The sequence below is a fragment of the Ochlerotatus camptorhynchus genome, unplaced genomic scaffold (genome assembly GCF_037179485.1).
Source record: "Ochlerotatus camptorhynchus isolate MF236.1 unplaced genomic scaffold, CSIRO-AGI_Acam_v1.1 ptg000319l, whole genome shotgun sequence".
Classification (NCBI taxonomy): Eukaryota; Metazoa; Arthropoda; class Insecta; order Diptera; family Culicidae; genus Ochlerotatus; species Ochlerotatus camptorhynchus.
This window is the reverse complement of record NW_027040807.1, coordinates 1,510,234-1,527,309: the sequence shown is the minus strand read 5'-3', so window position 1 is coordinate 1,527,309 and position 17,076 is coordinate 1,510,234. Positions and strand designations below refer to the sequence as shown.

The 17,076-nt window shown below is 37.3% G+C and overlaps 1 protein-coding gene across 3 annotated transcripts in view; it reads right to left on the bottom strand.

Moving 5' to 3' along the window:
* coro (protein coronin) overlaps window positions 1-15,585 on the bottom strand; it is a 45,475-nt gene extending 29,890 nt beyond the window's left edge. For 2 of the 3 annotated variants that reach the window (XM_065229690.1, XM_065229692.1), the window contains exons 1-2: window positions 15,463-15,585; window positions 2,333-2,775 (exon numbers count right to left, since the gene is read on the bottom strand). In XM_065229690.1, coding sequence (XP_065085762.1) covers window positions 2,333-2,530 — 198 coding nt within the window. In that variant the 5' untranslated portion in view covers window positions 2,531-2,775; window positions 15,463-15,585. Of the gene's footprint in view, window positions 1-2,332; window positions 2,776-13,968; window positions 14,283-15,462 lie in introns of those variants that run through there. The other variant, XM_065229691.1, reaches the window with a different exon arrangement.
* Window positions 15,586-17,076: the final 1,491 nt, after the last annotated feature.

The following is a 17,076-nucleotide window of genomic DNA, read 5'->3' as shown; positions in this document are numbered from 1 at the left end:
ATTATACGGAAAGTTAAGATCAACAATTGAAAAGGCCTGTAAACAAAACGGGTTTTTCTCGTGAATCGGAGCTCATATATGCAAACCCGATAGTGATGTTGGTATGCGCAGACGAGCTCTGATTTACGCGAAAAGGCCGCAAGAAGTTGTGCTTCCAAACGCTGATGAAGCCTTTTCAGTTGTTGATCTTGATAGCAAAAATCCCTCAAATTGATTCGCATATGAAAAAGTGTAAAACATGACCCACACTTAGTATAAATAAAACAGATACAGAAGGGGGAGGGGGGATTTGAACCCATAACCCCTCCTTTGCTATACCAGTGAGTCAATATCTCAGAAGTTTTATATTAAAATTTCGTGCAATTCTGTGGAACCAAAAATTACCATAACTATTTCATAACTCCTAAAAACGTCTTCGATTGGTTAACAAACAACAATCTAAATTAATTGATGAGCAATTTAGTAGAATCCCAAGCAACACAATTTGTCATAAACGGGTTTACATAACTTATTTATGACAATATCAGCGGTAAACATTTACACACTTAGATTTTTTTACAGGAGTCAGTATTTTTTTACTGGGTTTTTGAATTGCTGAAAAAGTCGGTAAAAATTCAAATGACCGTTATCCGTAAGGAATCAATGAAATCAATCAATTTTATTTTCTATCTCTAAATGGGGTTAACAGAACTAAGTATGTACAAGTTCAGAACAAATTTTCTCACTAATAAATTTTCCACAGATTTTTAAACTTTTACCGAACAGTTCCGCAATTCAAAAACTCGGTAAAACAGTACTGACTCGATTAGTGTGTACGTCTAATCACTTATATACAACTTATTTATACCGAAAAAAGCGCAAGAGATGGGATCTATATATAACATATGCTTGACTTGCGCAACTTATTTATGACTATAACGCAACCTACTGTATTGGACATGTTGTAAATTAATTTCATGCATCCTACGAATGGAATTTGTATCATCAATGTACACAACTTATTCTTCTGAGGAATTTTGTCGTGCGAATAAAGTGCCTAAACTTAGAATCCGTACTGCAAACATTTATGCGGTTACAAATTTATGGTAAATCTATACATTCTACTTCTAAAAAACTCATTGGCTCTTAGAAAAAGCATAATATTATAAATTGAATTGCATAAAAAATCCTGGATAAAATTCCCCAACTTTGCAAAAAACAAAAAAAAAAATAGAATATCAACTTCCTTTTTTAATTATCTTACTTTTCTCTGTTACAAAACGTACATGTGATGTAGAAACACAAATTAAATGTTTTTTTTCATTCTATACATTGCTTCATTGTTCAGCCATATTGTAGTGCAGTTTGTAGAATGCATTGAGAAATTTCATAATTGTTATCAAAACATGTTTATAACACGAAAAACAAGAACATTACTTGTATCGTATATTGAAGTTATAATTAGGTATGGCAACTCTCAATTGCCTATTTATAACACTTTTATAACTGATAGTTTTTGATGAAAACTTGCTAGCCTTATATACAACATGTTTTCATATGTCATTTTTGGAAACATGAGTACAACTGAATTATAGCTTATTAATAACATGTTATAAATAAGTTATATCTCAGATGTATTCATGTTTCTAATAATGACATATGAAAACATGTTGTATATAAGGCTAGCCAGTTTTCACCAAATACAATCAGTTATAAATGTGTTATAAACTGGTAATTGAGACATGCAATACCGAATTATAGCTTCAAGATAACAAGTGCTTGTCAGAAAGGTTGAATACTTCACAAACAACAATACAACGCGTCTAAAACAGGGTGTTTTAGAAGCAATTAATATATAACTAATTTACAACTGGATTTATTTTTTATTTTTCATGCAAGATGTTGCAAGTGTTACTTGGGATAATTATATTCCTTATCACTTTGTTTTTCTTTTTAATTCTACTACTATTGTATCACTTTTACTTTCACTTTTCACTTTCACTATCACTTAAAAAAAACTATAGCAGATACGTATTTCGTTTACTACTTGCAAACTATGACTAGACACTGAAGAAGTTTCAAGTAGTAAATTAAACACGTATCGACTATAGTTTTTTTTTAAGTGATAGTGAAAGTAGTAACTAAAGTGAAAGTGACAAAATAGTAGTAGAATTAAAAGGAAAAACAATGTTTTGCATGGCAATAAAATTAAAGGCAGCTATTTTTAATACGGGTTGAAAATCAACATTTAATCTGTAATTTGTGTGTCACCTCAACATATTCGACACCATGAAGAACCTAAATTCATAAGGTTACCCAATGGTGCACTGAACTTCACAACATTTTCACTCACCTTGTTATGTGGCAGCACAATGAAGGCACCACCGCCGGCCGACTCAACGATGATGGCGAGGAACTTCGGATTGACCGCACAGAACGTGGAATCCCAGCTGCTCTTGGAGACTCTGATGTTGTCATAGCACTGCTCCCGTTTCAGCGCTTGGCCGTACACGTGCCGAAATTTTGAACTTCTCACGACGCGAAATGACATTTTCTGCCACCTTTAGCTTCTTCCTGAATTTTGATAGCTTCGATTTGGAACCGATGGTAACAGCTAATCCACCACTGTGCTGTGCTTTCCGTGATATGAACAGATTACTCAACGATTTATCACCAACGAATTTTGATTACATCCAATTTTGAATTCACATTCACATTCAATTTCGATTACACACAACCACAATTTGTTTCCTAACGTATAAAAAAACAATATGTTTCGTCACTAAATATTACAACCTGCAAAGATTGAGAGAATAAAATGTGTTAGTAAGATGAACTGATGGTACAGGTACTTTGCTGAGTAAACTTGAATCCCAAAACCCTCGTCAGTATTGCACTTTTTTCATGAATGAAATCACAAATCATTCAGTTCGTACAATTGTTTGCTATCTGTACGATTGGCTTTCAATTTTACCGGTCTTCGTGTGAAAGTTTATCGATGTCCCTGTGAGTCTAGGTCTTTTAGAGCGATACCAAGGCAAGACGTGCGGGAAAAAAATGGATACACTGCACGGAGAGGAGTCACGAATGAAACTCAGACAAACTTCGGGGAGGATTTTGTCGATTGACGGGTGGCGTTTGCGCAGGCTGTTAATTTCGAATTTTGAAGCGCGGATGATGTCAGCGTTGTGGATTTAGAATTTATTATTACGCGCGGTCCAACCTGACGGACTTCGATGACGATGATGCAGCTCGCAACTGTCGCCGATTATCGACGCGACGAAGACAACAACGTCAGGGAGTGGTGATCGGTGATTGTAAGTGGTTGGTTGGTGTGTGTAATGGTTGAGTAAGACATATCAAATCTGTTGTTAAACGAGTTAATAGCTTGCAGATTAATATTAGTGTTGAAGTAATGAAATTGGGTTGATAGTGGAATTTACGGAAAAAAAATGTTATCTTCCTTTTAATTCCACTAAATTAATTATGGTATCTATGACAGATACGTATTTCGACTACAATGTGCAGTCTTCATAAGTGTCAATTCCACCAAAGACTTATCAAATTTCTTCGGTAACATTTCAAGATCACAAATATAAAAATGAAACTACAACGTGCAGCAGAATGGGAAGCTTTTCTAACTAATAACCTCAGAATTTAGTATAAATTCTAAACAGCTATATAATGAGTTGCGTTGCGCAGCTATATAATAAAAAAAAAATCCCCAAAGGCTTGGTAGCCATCATATTGAAGTAATCCAATTAATGCTAGTGCTTTAAACAAATGTGGAGAAGTAACGTGAATAATCAACAGCTTGGGAAGAAAATTGCATTGTCTTTTTCAGAAACATTCGATGATACAAAAATACCATGTACAATTACATTACAATTCAAATTTGAGTCCTTCAACGTTTTTCTTTATGTTGGGGGCTGCTTCTAAACTACGTAGACAGCTTAAGGGGGAGAGGTACCCGAGCAAAGTCGGTTAACAAAATGAAAGCAAATCGATATTAAAGTTTGCAGTTCCTATCATAATTCAACAGTGTAAAATGTTGCTCTAATTTTTGCTGTGTTAACCGTTAAGTCAACCAAAATGAAATCAAATGGAGTATTCAAAATAAGTTACATCATAACAGCAAATTCTGATTTCAATTTGATCTCTAACTTTGCTCGGGTAGCGAGTGTCTACGGTCCATACACTTTTGTCTTTAAATATGTTATCTCAGAATTAATTTCACTTGTAATTTTCCTTCACGCAAACCAAAAATGTATTACAATGAATGTTAGTTCCATTTCCTATCATCCTCTGTTCATGAATATCGCAGCGAATGTTAGAAGTTGACCTTGCAGGTGATGTAATGGTTTTTTGCCTTTTTTATTTCGTGTTCTGTTTGTGCTTTCATCTACACAAGCAAGCATTTGCCTTAATTTTTATGTATAACATGGTAGAACGACGCACACACTTGCCTCGAATCTCTCCAGCAGAAAAAGCATACAAAGTCGAGTGTGAGCGCTTCTTGTTTGCTTTTAGGCTCTCCTTATTCAGAAGTATGGAGAGAGCAGTGGAGGAAGCACAGGTCTGATAATCGGAACGTTCGTTGTTCGAGTCCAGTCGGCAACCTTTTTCCTATTTTTTTCGACATAATTAATTTACCTCACTAATACACTCTACATTTTTCGGTCTCCAATTTTCTTGCATTGGACCGCAGCTAGGTATATCGCATCCTCGGTTCATGCGGTCTCCACTTACATCCTCTGATGATGAATCCCACATAATTGTAAGCGAATCTTACATCCACCGGTTGGGTGTTGAAATTTCTTAGAAACCAGCCCAAACCTCCTTGGGAGTACTCCTTGCAATTGCTTTGGAATATTCCTCCGAATTTTCATGAAATTTTCATCAGAATTCCCTTCGAATGGTATCAGATGTTCCTTGAAATTCTCGCGCAACACGAGAAAAGGGCCTATCATTGTTGATTGATTATCTTCATCGATTTTATCTTTCGTGAATAACTCGACTGTAAATGAGTTTCCCATTGAGCGTGTTGTTTCATTTTCTGTCTAACTGTGCTAACAAAAGCTTCAAACGCTATTTTACGGAATTCTGTTTGTGAAAAAAGTTAGAGGCAAATGAATGTAAATGAATGCACGAAATGAATGTAAATGATTTTCCATCACTGTCCGTGGTAAACCAAAGAGAAAGTCGATGAAGAGAATCGATCGATGAGGATAGGCCCTTTTGAAATGTTTTGCGAGAATTCTTCTCAGAATTTCCTTGAACTTTGACACCACCTTTCTAAATCTGCTCATGCGGCGAAATATTATTATACGCATATGCCGTGTATGCAAGAAATCCACACTTATATTTGATGTTCATGTCATTTGTTTTGCGTGTATGATACACGCAAAACAAATGACATGAACATCAAATATCAGTGTGGATTTCTTGCATCATCTGCATTTTTTCTACAAAAAATTAAATGCCAGTTTTACCAATGGACTGTAGGGGATTTTTTTAAAATTATTGGACAGGTTTGGGCCGCTAAGACTCATTTTTTTTTTAATTTGTTCAAAATATGGTTTTGACAGATCGGATCGCTGCCCATTTGAATAGGCCGTTCTAGATATGATCAAAAGCTAAGTTTAAGTTTCATTTCGGTTTTTCGGTGGAAGCACGATCATTTGTGAACAGGTCAAGTGGTAAGCGTGATTGCCTCTCACCCCAAAAGGCCTGGGTTCAATCACAGTCGGCGCCGCCAGGATGTTCTGAGGTTTAACATCTCTGATCACGCCTTCCTTCGGAAGTAAAGCCGTTGGTCCCCGGTCTATGAGTTGATTGGTTGATAGGTAGGGTCCAGGTGTGGGAGCTGTCTTCATGGCGTCGGTAGAATTGGTATACAGTACGGAAAACGAGATCGACGGAAAACAAATCCAGGAAAAAAAGTGCTAAGGAAGTTGCCAGAATTTGACCTGAGTCAAACAGAGGACCCTCGGGGAAGTGCCAGAATTTGAAATAAGTCAGATCACATGAGAATTGAAAATTGAGATCATTGGCGCACAAGTTGAGTTCCTAGAATCACAAGATCATTAGTGATCGAGTACAATGCCCAAGACCACAACGACCACACCCAGACATTTTCTGGATACTCGCTGAGAAGAGGTTGGAATCCCGAGCAAAGCCTATGATCAAATTGAAATCTAAATTTGATGTTGTGATTTCGCTTATAATGATTACTCAGGCTGCTGTCATTTTGGTCGTTTTAACGGTTAAAATATCAAAATTGAGAGCAAAAAAAACTTGCTGTGACATCATATTGAAAACTAATTCTGCTATCAGTGACAGCAAACTGAAAACTGAATTTGATATCTATTTTTCCTGTTGATAACAAAACTAGTATTCAATTTGATTATATGCTAAGGCAATGAAAACAAACCCGCAACAATATATTTTTGAAGAGCAAATGTACAGCAAAATGAAAACAAAATTTGGTATCAAATTTGTCAATTGCGTAAACTGAAATCAAATAATGATTTCAGTTTGATGTTGATATTAAAACTTGATTTCAATTTGCAGTCATTTTGATGCTGGACTTTGCTCGGGATCTGACTCGAATCACAACCCAGCAGACAAAACATCAAATCACAAGCTTATTGGTAGTCAATTGGAGTGCCCAGGTCCGCATTGGTTACATCCCTACATGATGTGAGTACCCTCGGAAAAGTGGTTAGAATCTTAAATGATCCAAAACTCATCATGTAGCGTCATCGAATTACATGAGAATTCAATTTTATCATTATTGGCAGTCATAAATAGCAACTAAATTATTTACGTGGTTTGAAAACAGCCCGTGGAATCAGAATTGATCATATTGTTCAAAATGAATTACCTCCATTTCGAAATTGTATGTGACAACGAGCCTTTATATCTGGACTGTGGTGGGCACCGTTAATCCAGAAGTTAGATTCGTTAATCGTTTATAAGTTTGTCGGTGAATTTAACGCGTCACGATAACACGTTAAAGTTAAAGATAAAATTAACGGCGTTGACGTTAATCGTTAACGTTTATTTTTCAAAGAAATCCGTTATTGTATTTTAATTGCCTATTCATGAATTTATAATGATCAAGCACCAGGGCTACCAGATTTTGACTGAAACTAGCTAAGAGTGTTTACGCTGGCAGAATTTCATCACAATCTGTCAAGTGGTTATCGAGATGGCAAGAGCAGATCCGCCAACAAATCTTGTCCGTCGTTGTGGAAAATCCGACTGCATTCCACAGATGGATCGGGTGAAGCCATTCAAGGAGACCCAGATGACCCAACGGCAGGCTTGCTGCGTCAGAAAACCGGAGACAGCTGACCCGGTGAAGGCCAGGAAGGTGTTGAGTCTGCTCAAGCGTCGGCCGAATCTATCGATCCGTGATGGCCATGGGATGTTTCCATTTGGTTTGTCCAAAAAACGCTGAAAAGTGCCGGCATCCACGTCTACAAAGTCCGGAAGGCACCGAACCTTTACGACAAACAAATCACGGTTGCTAAAACCTGCTTCAGGAAACTGTACGTGTGTGATGGACGACGAGACTTACATTAAGGCGGACACAAGGCAGGAGTTTAACGTTGCCACATCACGGTTGGGCGTTCCTATGGAGGTGAGGAAGAAGAAGGTGGACAAATTCACCAAAAAGTTCTTGGTTTGGAAGGCCATCTGTGGGTGCGGCAAGATGAGCCAGCCGTACATCACGACGAGTACCATCAACGGGCAAATTTACCGGGACGAGTGTCTCCAAAAGCGCTTCCTACCCTTCCTGCGGTCTCACGGTCACTACGCGCGGCCGATGTTAGACTGGTACAGAGACAACAATGTTGGAAAATTATCAAGACTACAGACTTAGTGAAGGAACTTTCGATGAGATTTTTTAAAGAATTTGTAGGTGCTCATAAATTCTAGGGATGAATCCAAATGAATTCAAAATGAGGAGCTCTTCTAGAAAAAAGATCTGTGTACCTTCTAAAAGAATTAGATTTGGGTTTTATTATACTTAAAGAGAATTGTATGGAAATTGTGAGAAGACCATCCAATTAATTCTAAGGTAATGGCATTATTCCAAGGTAGTTTTGAGAAAAATCTCATATTAATCTTGAAGAAAATTCTAGGGGCATTCCAAGGGAATTCGAAGGAAGAATACCACGGAAGTTTCAAACATGGAACATTGAATGGGAGTTATGAGGAGAATGATGAATTTTAAAATTCAGAGTGTCGAAGGTATTTTGAACTAACTTCCAAGATAATTATGAGGAGAATACTAATTTCAATGAATTGAACTCTTAGTATGGTCAAAGGAGAATTCCAAGGTAGCTCTAGCTAGAATACCAAGAGAACTCAATGGAAATGTTATGGATGATGCCAAAATAATCCAAGAAGTATTCGAAGAGAATGCTGAGAAGAATTCCATAGGAATTTCAAAAGAACTCGTAGGAGAATTCCATGCGATTACTGACGAACTTTTAAAAGAATTCCTTAGAAAAAATCAAAAATGAATCATGGAATAATCCCACCAAGGAGAATACGTATAAAATGCTATGGAAAATAAAATAAATATCAAGGGAATTGTAAGGGAAATTCCATCGAATTTCTGCGATTATTATTAGAAATTATTCCAAGATGGAGAAATACTCAAAAGCTCAAATCTCATGCATGAATTTATACGCCTATGAGTTTTGCCTCAAACAAATCAACGTGTAGTGGTAAGCGTGATTATCTCTCACCTCAAAAGGCCTGGGTTCAATCCCAGTCGGCGTCGCCGGGATTTTCTGAGGCATAAAATCTCTGATCACGTTTTCCTTCGGAGGGGATGTAAAGCCGTTGGTCCCCCGTGAGTTGATGGGTCGATAGGTAAGGTCCAGGTGTGGGAGCTGCCTCCCTGGTGTCGGCAGCATTGGTATTTAGTACGGAAAACAAGATCGACGAAAAACAAATCAAGGAAAAAAAAATCACCGATGAGTTTTCAGGTTCTAACATTAATTTCTTGATATGTCGGAGCTTTTAATTGTTATTACTATTGTGTGTGCATCATGGGTTGGACAACTAATACAACATGCATAAGAATGCTATCAATTGAAGTTGGTGTAGTTTTAATTTAAAGCTGGAATGAGTTTACGGCGTTGTGAGTGTAAGTGCGTGAATATGCATGAGAATCTCAAACATGACTTTTGTTTGTCGCAGCAAGGACATTCTTGAGAAAAGTCCTATGCAGAGTTTCAATATACTTTTTAGATATCACAATCGTAAATTCTAGATTGTACTTGAGAGTATGATTGTAAGTACTTGCCACATACTAATGCAAAAATGGCATTGAAAGCATTAACAACTGTGAAAGTGCATCTAGAACACTAAGTTAAGAGCACGCAATAAGCTACTAATATGCGATAAGCAACAATTCGTTAACGGTTCTCATATTTAACGGAAACGTTAATTCATTAACATAAAATTTACGGCGTTGATTAACGGTTAACAAATATTTATATTTACATGGTAGAGTGATTTATTTTAAGGTTATGAAACATTAGGAGGCCGGATAATTACTGATCATTTGGACGAGATCCTTTTCAGTTATTTGTTTAAATTTAATTCAATATTTACAAAATAACGTCTCAAAAAATTAATTAAGGAGTTCGGCTAGATTGATAGCTGCCGCTTTTGCTTACTGAATAGCATATCGTCTGTTTAAGAAGAGTTGATCGGAAATCTATATCAAATCCTTCACAAGAGCAGTTGTTGTCGTTGTCTGAGGGGTCGCCGCTGGGACCGAAATCTAGTAACAGCAACTTGATCGTATTTTTTTGTGATATGAGGAGCTCGGTGGCCTCGTGGCAGCCAATTTTGCATATTGAGCAGAATATTATGGGTTTAATCTCAAGCTCCTTCACATTATAGAGTTTTAGTCGGAATCGGAATTGAGATAAAGCGTATTGAAATGGAGGAACAAGTACGTAAAAGAAATAATATTCGTCGTTTATTGTCTTGTAGGTGCTTTAATCAGGGTTATTAAAATACCCATAGCGAGCAAAATGCACCCCCTTATATCTCGGCTGCTAGGTGATTTTTTTCCACTGCGACCAGTAATTTGATCTATTGTAGCATATCCCGTGTCCTTAGTTTAGTGCATGTTGTATTACTCCATCACTATTGTTGTCATTCTTGGCTTCATCGCAAGGAATCGATTCTAATTGAAAGGTCCCGCTATTTATACCCTTCGAAAAGTGAGAGCACCCTCCAAAGGCGCACCCCTTTGTCAGTCAAAATTGGATTCATTAGCAACAAAACTAAGCAATGATACCGATAATGACCATGCATCAGAACCCTAATCTTATCCACTTCAAACTAGGGAATAATGAATAGAAGATTAGGAATCACGTTGAAGACTAACTAACTCATTTTTTTTCCTTGTTTCATGTTCATCCTCGGTGGACAATGACGAGTACTGTCACTCTTAACAAGCGTTAGCGTTGTTATGATATACTTCGTAGATTGGATACTACACACTTAGATTTTTTTACAGGAGTCAGTATTTTTGGCTGGGTTTTTGAATTACTGAAAAACTCGGCTAAAATTCAAATGACCGAAAGATTCGATAAAATCGACAAATTTTATTTTTCATCATTAAACGGGGTTAACAGAAGTAAGTCTTTAAATTTTCGTAACACAGTTTTCGCATCTTTGAATTTTTCACAGATTTTATAAATTTTACCGAACAGTTCCGCAATTCAAAAACTCGGTAAAAATTACTGACTGGATAAGTGTGGAGCGACAGTCACGATTCTTTTGAAATTCTCAGTCAGACTACTTTCAGGAATAATGTTGGGGAGTAAACATTGATTTCAATCTAAATAAGAATATCAGAAGCATGACTGTCGCTATTCCTGGCCACCATAACAAGGGATGTTGCGAAGGAGATGTTGACGTAAAGTTTAAAGAGCTTGGGGTTAAATCCATGATTTTCTGCTCAGTAAGCAAAAACGATTCCTCAAGGGTCATCGGGCTTCTCACAATCCACAGCGCTTCGCGTCAAAGTACGATTAAATTCTCTTTTAGTATTTCTTTTTTCTTGATTTTTTTTCCCGTCGATCTTGTTTTCCGTGCTGAGCACCAATGCTATCGACGCCAGGGAGGTAGCTGCCACACCGGGACCCTACCTATCGACCCATCAACTCATTAACCGGGAACCAACGGGTTTACTTCCCTTCCGAAGGAAGGCGTGATCAGAGATTTTATGCTTCAGAACATCCCGGCGGCGCCGACTGGGATTGAACCCAGGCCTGCTGGGGTGAGAGGTAATCACACTTACCTCTTTTAGTATGTAACGATCGATTAAGATACGCGATAATTCATGTATTTTCTACGGTCGATGGTTAATTTAAAATATACGAATAGTACTGCCAACGACGACGATAGTAGCGAATTTGAAGCTTACCTTTTGCCTAGGATAAAAATACCTTGGCACTTCCACTGGATCCTCATGTGCATCTAGCTCCAATTCTTGTTTTTGTTTTGCGCTAAATTCCTTGCGGTAAAATCAGTTCGTAATCTCTCTATTGGTTTCTGTCCTCCATGGTGGACGCTCGGGTTGGCGAAGTATTTCCTTTAACGCCGTGCTACGGTTATCGTGCGCCGCACCTTTACACTTTACTATTGTCGGATTGACAACATTGCTCAGGCTACGCCACCCAGGCTGAGTTCACGTTTCTGCTGGTAGTCGTTTGTAATCATATGACTCGTGGAGGCGTGAGGTAGGGACTTGTGAGGACCGGAGCCAGGTACCACGCTCCTTCCAGGTTATCAACTCACCATTTGTAGCCCGAGTACTGTCACTCTTAACAAGGCATAAAAGGTAACAAGGACTAAGATGCGTTCCTTTGATTGCTGAAAAATACTCTCCTAGGTTGAAGTAGTCAGGACTAGGATTCGGTGCTGGATCTTACATCCCGAAACGTACCACGAAAAGGTGATCTACCCACGTTACGTTATGTGCTATGTGAATGGAAGCAAACATTTGTTTGATGAAAGTCGTTTGAAATTAATCAAATTGAAAAACAATTTTGGCAAGGAACACTTTTGGCTCGTAGCCCTAATGGCATGTTTATTAGAAAAATAGTAGTTATTTTCACCATTACTATTTGTTACTGTGAGTGGTTCATGATGCACTCCTGGAATTGTTGCGTGGAAAGCATAACCATCAGGCGGGAACCATTGAAATTCAATAGAGGAAGAAAATAGATAAAGCCTAAATGTATGTCTCCTCGGCATGAAGTCAGTATGCGCATTTTGCCCAGCAGTATTTCGAAAACAGGTTATTGTTGGCCTTTTGAATTTTACCAATTTAAACAAGAATTTAATAATTTTCGGTAAGCATATCAATTGTAACATCTTGCCTGTAATCGAAAAGAACATTGAGATGACATTACACTTAAATATCGATTCACTTTGTGGATTAAACGGAGATCTTCTATAACATGGTCATTTTACCCGGTCGGAGACGAGCCAGCCAACGGCTGAAAGTCTCCTTAATAAAGATATTAAAAAAAAAAAAAATAATTTTACCCCAAATCTTTTATTTCTTATGTCCTTTTTGGTATTGTTTGTAATGTTAGTTTTACGAAAAGATGTTGTATATTTAATACGCCTATTTGTGCAAGTCTGACAAGCTCAAACAGAATTGTCCCCATCAGGCTTCATTTAGACAACTAAATTCAGATGAATAAAATAAATAAGTAAGTAAATAATTTGCTAGAACATTAACTGCAAATTAAAAAAAAAAGAGTTCATATCGAAAGGCAACGGCACTCTACCTATGTCTTCCATTAACGGCAGTGGGCGTAACCTGCGGTAAACTGGGCTGACTGAAACTAGCTCTTTTGCAAGGTTTCAGGATAATCCCATGCACGAACGAAAGGGAACACGTATCAAGTGTAGATATGCAAATTAAGTATGCGTTCTTTCCTTGAATGAATCAGCTGCACGAAGTGGAATGTAAGTCCGTTTCCAAAAAAATAAAGTTCTTAGAGAACGGAACGTTTGCTGCGAAAACCGAGCGGATGCATGATGATATCATTCCGGCAGCATAAGCCTTACTCATTCTTCAATGCTCTCGGTTGTTTCGATAACAAAACAAGCAGTGCCGATTAGTATAATAATAATTCACTCGCTCTTTTTTTCTTATTGCATTTTCCACAGATTCTCACCTCCCCTACTTCCCCTGCCCATGTATCCACTTAGCATACTGCATGATTTTTCTTTTCACTCAATGAATGAGAATATGCCACGAATATAGCTCGATCACTAGATTTTTCAGTATTTTCAAGGTGCACCGAAAAAAATAAACTCACTGAAAGTTGACGTACATGAGGTACATAAAAAACACGCCCACGGAGTTGCGAACGTCTGATATTTTTTGTTGTTGTTACTTCGTCTATGACACACCACGACGAAACGGCAATCAACTGACTGAGAAGGCGACGTCAACGAAAAATATAGACGTCGCGAGGTGGATTTCGACCAAGGCCCTGGAGAGAGGTACTCAGCAGCGGTTTGGCGACGATTCTAGACTTTTTTGGGGATCAGGATAACTTTCCCTCGCACAGCATAAAACCAGTGGGGTGTGCGGTGTAACTTTTTTTTTTTCTACTCTGGTTTTATTTTCTTCTCACGTCAACTCTCCACTCTATATGCAAACACATCGTTTGACCTAGTTCGCGTACACCGACACGACGGTCAGCGGTTGGAGAGTTGGTGAAATTTTCAAACCTTGATATGGCTAGATCACCGGCCGTCGTCACCAGACCTTGGACAAAAATCCGCTCCGCTCGTAGAACTGACACTGGAGTTCAGGTTTCCAAGCCCACTATTCACTGAGCGGTAAACATAACCTCCAATGGATATTTATATACACCCTAGCACAATTATCGATGGGGAATAATATTTCTGATATCGTACCGTACTGCCAGTTCTGCGCACACAGTTCCCGGTTCTCCGGTAATGATTTGGCACACGATTTTTTTACACTGCAGTGTAATTTTCTCAATCACTTGAACACTCGTCGCGTATACGACTGATACGCCTCTCCCGCTGGCACTATTTGGCAAGTCCTTAAAAGCTTAACGAAAATTCACTTCACTTCACATCACCAACATACACGTCATTTTCGAACGGCCGAGATTTTACTACTCAAAGTAGGACCTTCGACAGGCCTCTTCGCTATCTAACGAATAATACTGCCACAGAAAAAAAAACATACTTTTGCCTAATACACACTTCCAACTCGACTCTTTCTTCTGCGTTTACGTGCCACTATACATCCACACGAGCCGTACGCTAGCTGCACGGTGCTTGAGTCATGAATCCATTCGGAAATATGTACTTCAGCGGCTTGAAGATAAACTAGTCTTGAGAGTACTGTCGAAATTCGGTGAAACAAGTTAAAATTTAATATTATTAGATTTAGGGGAGAATTAATGTTTGCAACTGTGCATTACATAATCGTATTCTATGCTATTTAACAGCAAATTGAATAAAAATATTAATCGTTTATTTTAGAAGAAAAATAGAACATCGTGTAGCACTTCGTTTGCTTTTATTTAAGCAGTAAATAATGTTTAATGTTTTTTTGACTTTTTATAGATATAATTGCTTTTTAATGCTATGCATAAGTTGTGAATTAAAATCAGAAAATTGTTTCACAAACATTATACGTTGATACATTTTATTTTTAAATCATGCAAAAATAACCGTACACACAGTACACTACAGAGTTATAACATATTTTAAAAATTATCGACAAGAAAAATATCATCAAGATAGCATTATAACATGTTATGACTGCGCAGTCTGAACATATTTCATTGTTCTTAAATTTTTGAACAGCGTAACTGTTCGGTAAAAGTTTAAACATCGGTGAAAAATTCAAAAATCAAGCTATCGATTCCAAACTTTATCAGACCTTGTTCTATTAGCTTAATCAAACGTTTTAAAAATCCTATTTTATTGATTTCTTACGTAGTTGTCGATACTTATTTCACCGACCTTTTCAGTAGTTCAAAAACCCAGCTAAAAATTACTGCTTCATGTAAAAGGTGTAAACTTTAATCGTTTGAAATAAACACATTTCAAAACACTTTCACACAACCGGGCAATATTTTTCCCTCTCAACACCTCTCATGGAAACGCCGCACCATCTATCTAGTCTCGTCGTTCTGTTGCGTTCCGTCGGTCGTCGGTATACTGTAACACCCAAAACCCGAGAGTAAAAAAAAAATCGCGTACAACACTGAGAGAAAGGCTGAGGCACAGCAGAAAATTCCTTCACACACAAACGCCCCCGTCTTCTTCGTCTCGTCGATTTTCGGCTCAAAGAATCTACCCGTTTTCTCACTGAAACTGGCCACAACCGTGCGGTATAATTTCACCCCTTCGCACAACGCTGATACCTACATGGAAAAAAATCACAAAATTCAACAATTTCTACGTCTAAAACTTGTAACAAGAACTCAAAAAGTGGATATATTTAATTTTTAATGTATCACGATCAATCCAAAAAAGGCAATGATCAAGCTGGGCTTGCCCGATGTGGCAATGGTATATGTTTAATTTGAAGTTTTAAACGTTAAAAGTAGTTCTCGCGACGGCCACCGACAGAGCGCTGCAGTGCTTGTGTCAGAAAGTGGTGGCTTGAACCATCAGTGGCATATTTATGTGTATGTCATTTGTGTTTCTGTCGATAACGCTTGCAAAAGCGTTAGTAGCGCTGTTTTCCGTTAAGACTGCCCTAGACTTAAATCCTTATTCATCTTTCATTAGGAAGATTTTTGATAAATGTGTTATTTTAATATGTAGCGATGGTGGGGTTAAAATAAGCACCCTAAGGATATTTATGTTGTTTATGGTGAAAGTTAGTGTATTGTGGGCAGCGTTGCCAGGTCATGTTCAGAAAAATTTGGACCAGTTAAAATATAAAATCTGGAAAAATCTGGAATGCTTCAAAAATCCAGTTTTTAATATAATGCTATTGAAATCAAAGTGATGTGCCAATCTCCCGTAGAAATCGGTCAATATGATCATCTGGAATTTATTTAAAGTACTAAAATGGTTATGAATTACATGTTTAAATAAATTATATAAAGCAAATAACTTGTTAGCATTGCTGAAATCATCCAGAAGCTGAAAAGTATTGACAATATGCCAAAAAAATTATATATCCATTACGCAGAACTTCAAAAGTTGAGTTAAATATGGGCAAAATACTGCAGAAAATATGTTTAGAATTGTTGCTTAAAGTGTAAGTTTTTTTTAAAAGAATGAGAAGCAAAGAATCAAGCAATTTTGAAGGGGAAAATTTTATTTAACAAATAGTCCTTACTATTTGATGCAGTACCAGAATATATCTTAACGACTTTATTAGTTCTAAATAACTCTAATATTACCCTGAGGTTTATCAGATTTAAAATTTAATTCTTAACATCATACTACACACAACACCCAGTAGACCACTTGGCCATTTTATTTTGAAGTAAAATCTACCTGACTGAAGTGGGAATCAAAGTCTAACATCGTGGTACTCACACACAGTTTACCCAAACTACGGGTAACTCCACTATTCGCATGACCATTACGAATAATTTTATGCCAAAGAATAATTTTATTATATTACTAAAATGAAAGTCTTATAGCTTCATTTTTGAAGTCTCAGGATCTCGAAATGATTCTGAATTCCGGAATTTATATTTTTCCTGTGTGAATTTACTTGGAACTCTTCACAGGATCTGTTCGCCGTTTCTTTAGTTCCATTTCAATCATCCTAGAATTCCATCATACTTTTTTTTCTATATTCCCTTAAAATAATCTTGATAATATCCAAACTTTTCCAGTAACATTCAAAGAGTTCTTAGCATTACCTCTTGAAATCTCTTATAAATCACTCTCCAATTCCGCAATTCCCTCAAACTGGTAATAATTCCCAAGAATTGAATATTTTTAATAATTTCCTTGGTACACTCTTCGGAATGACCGTCACGCTCTTCTCAGACCCATCCGATAATTCCCTTTGAA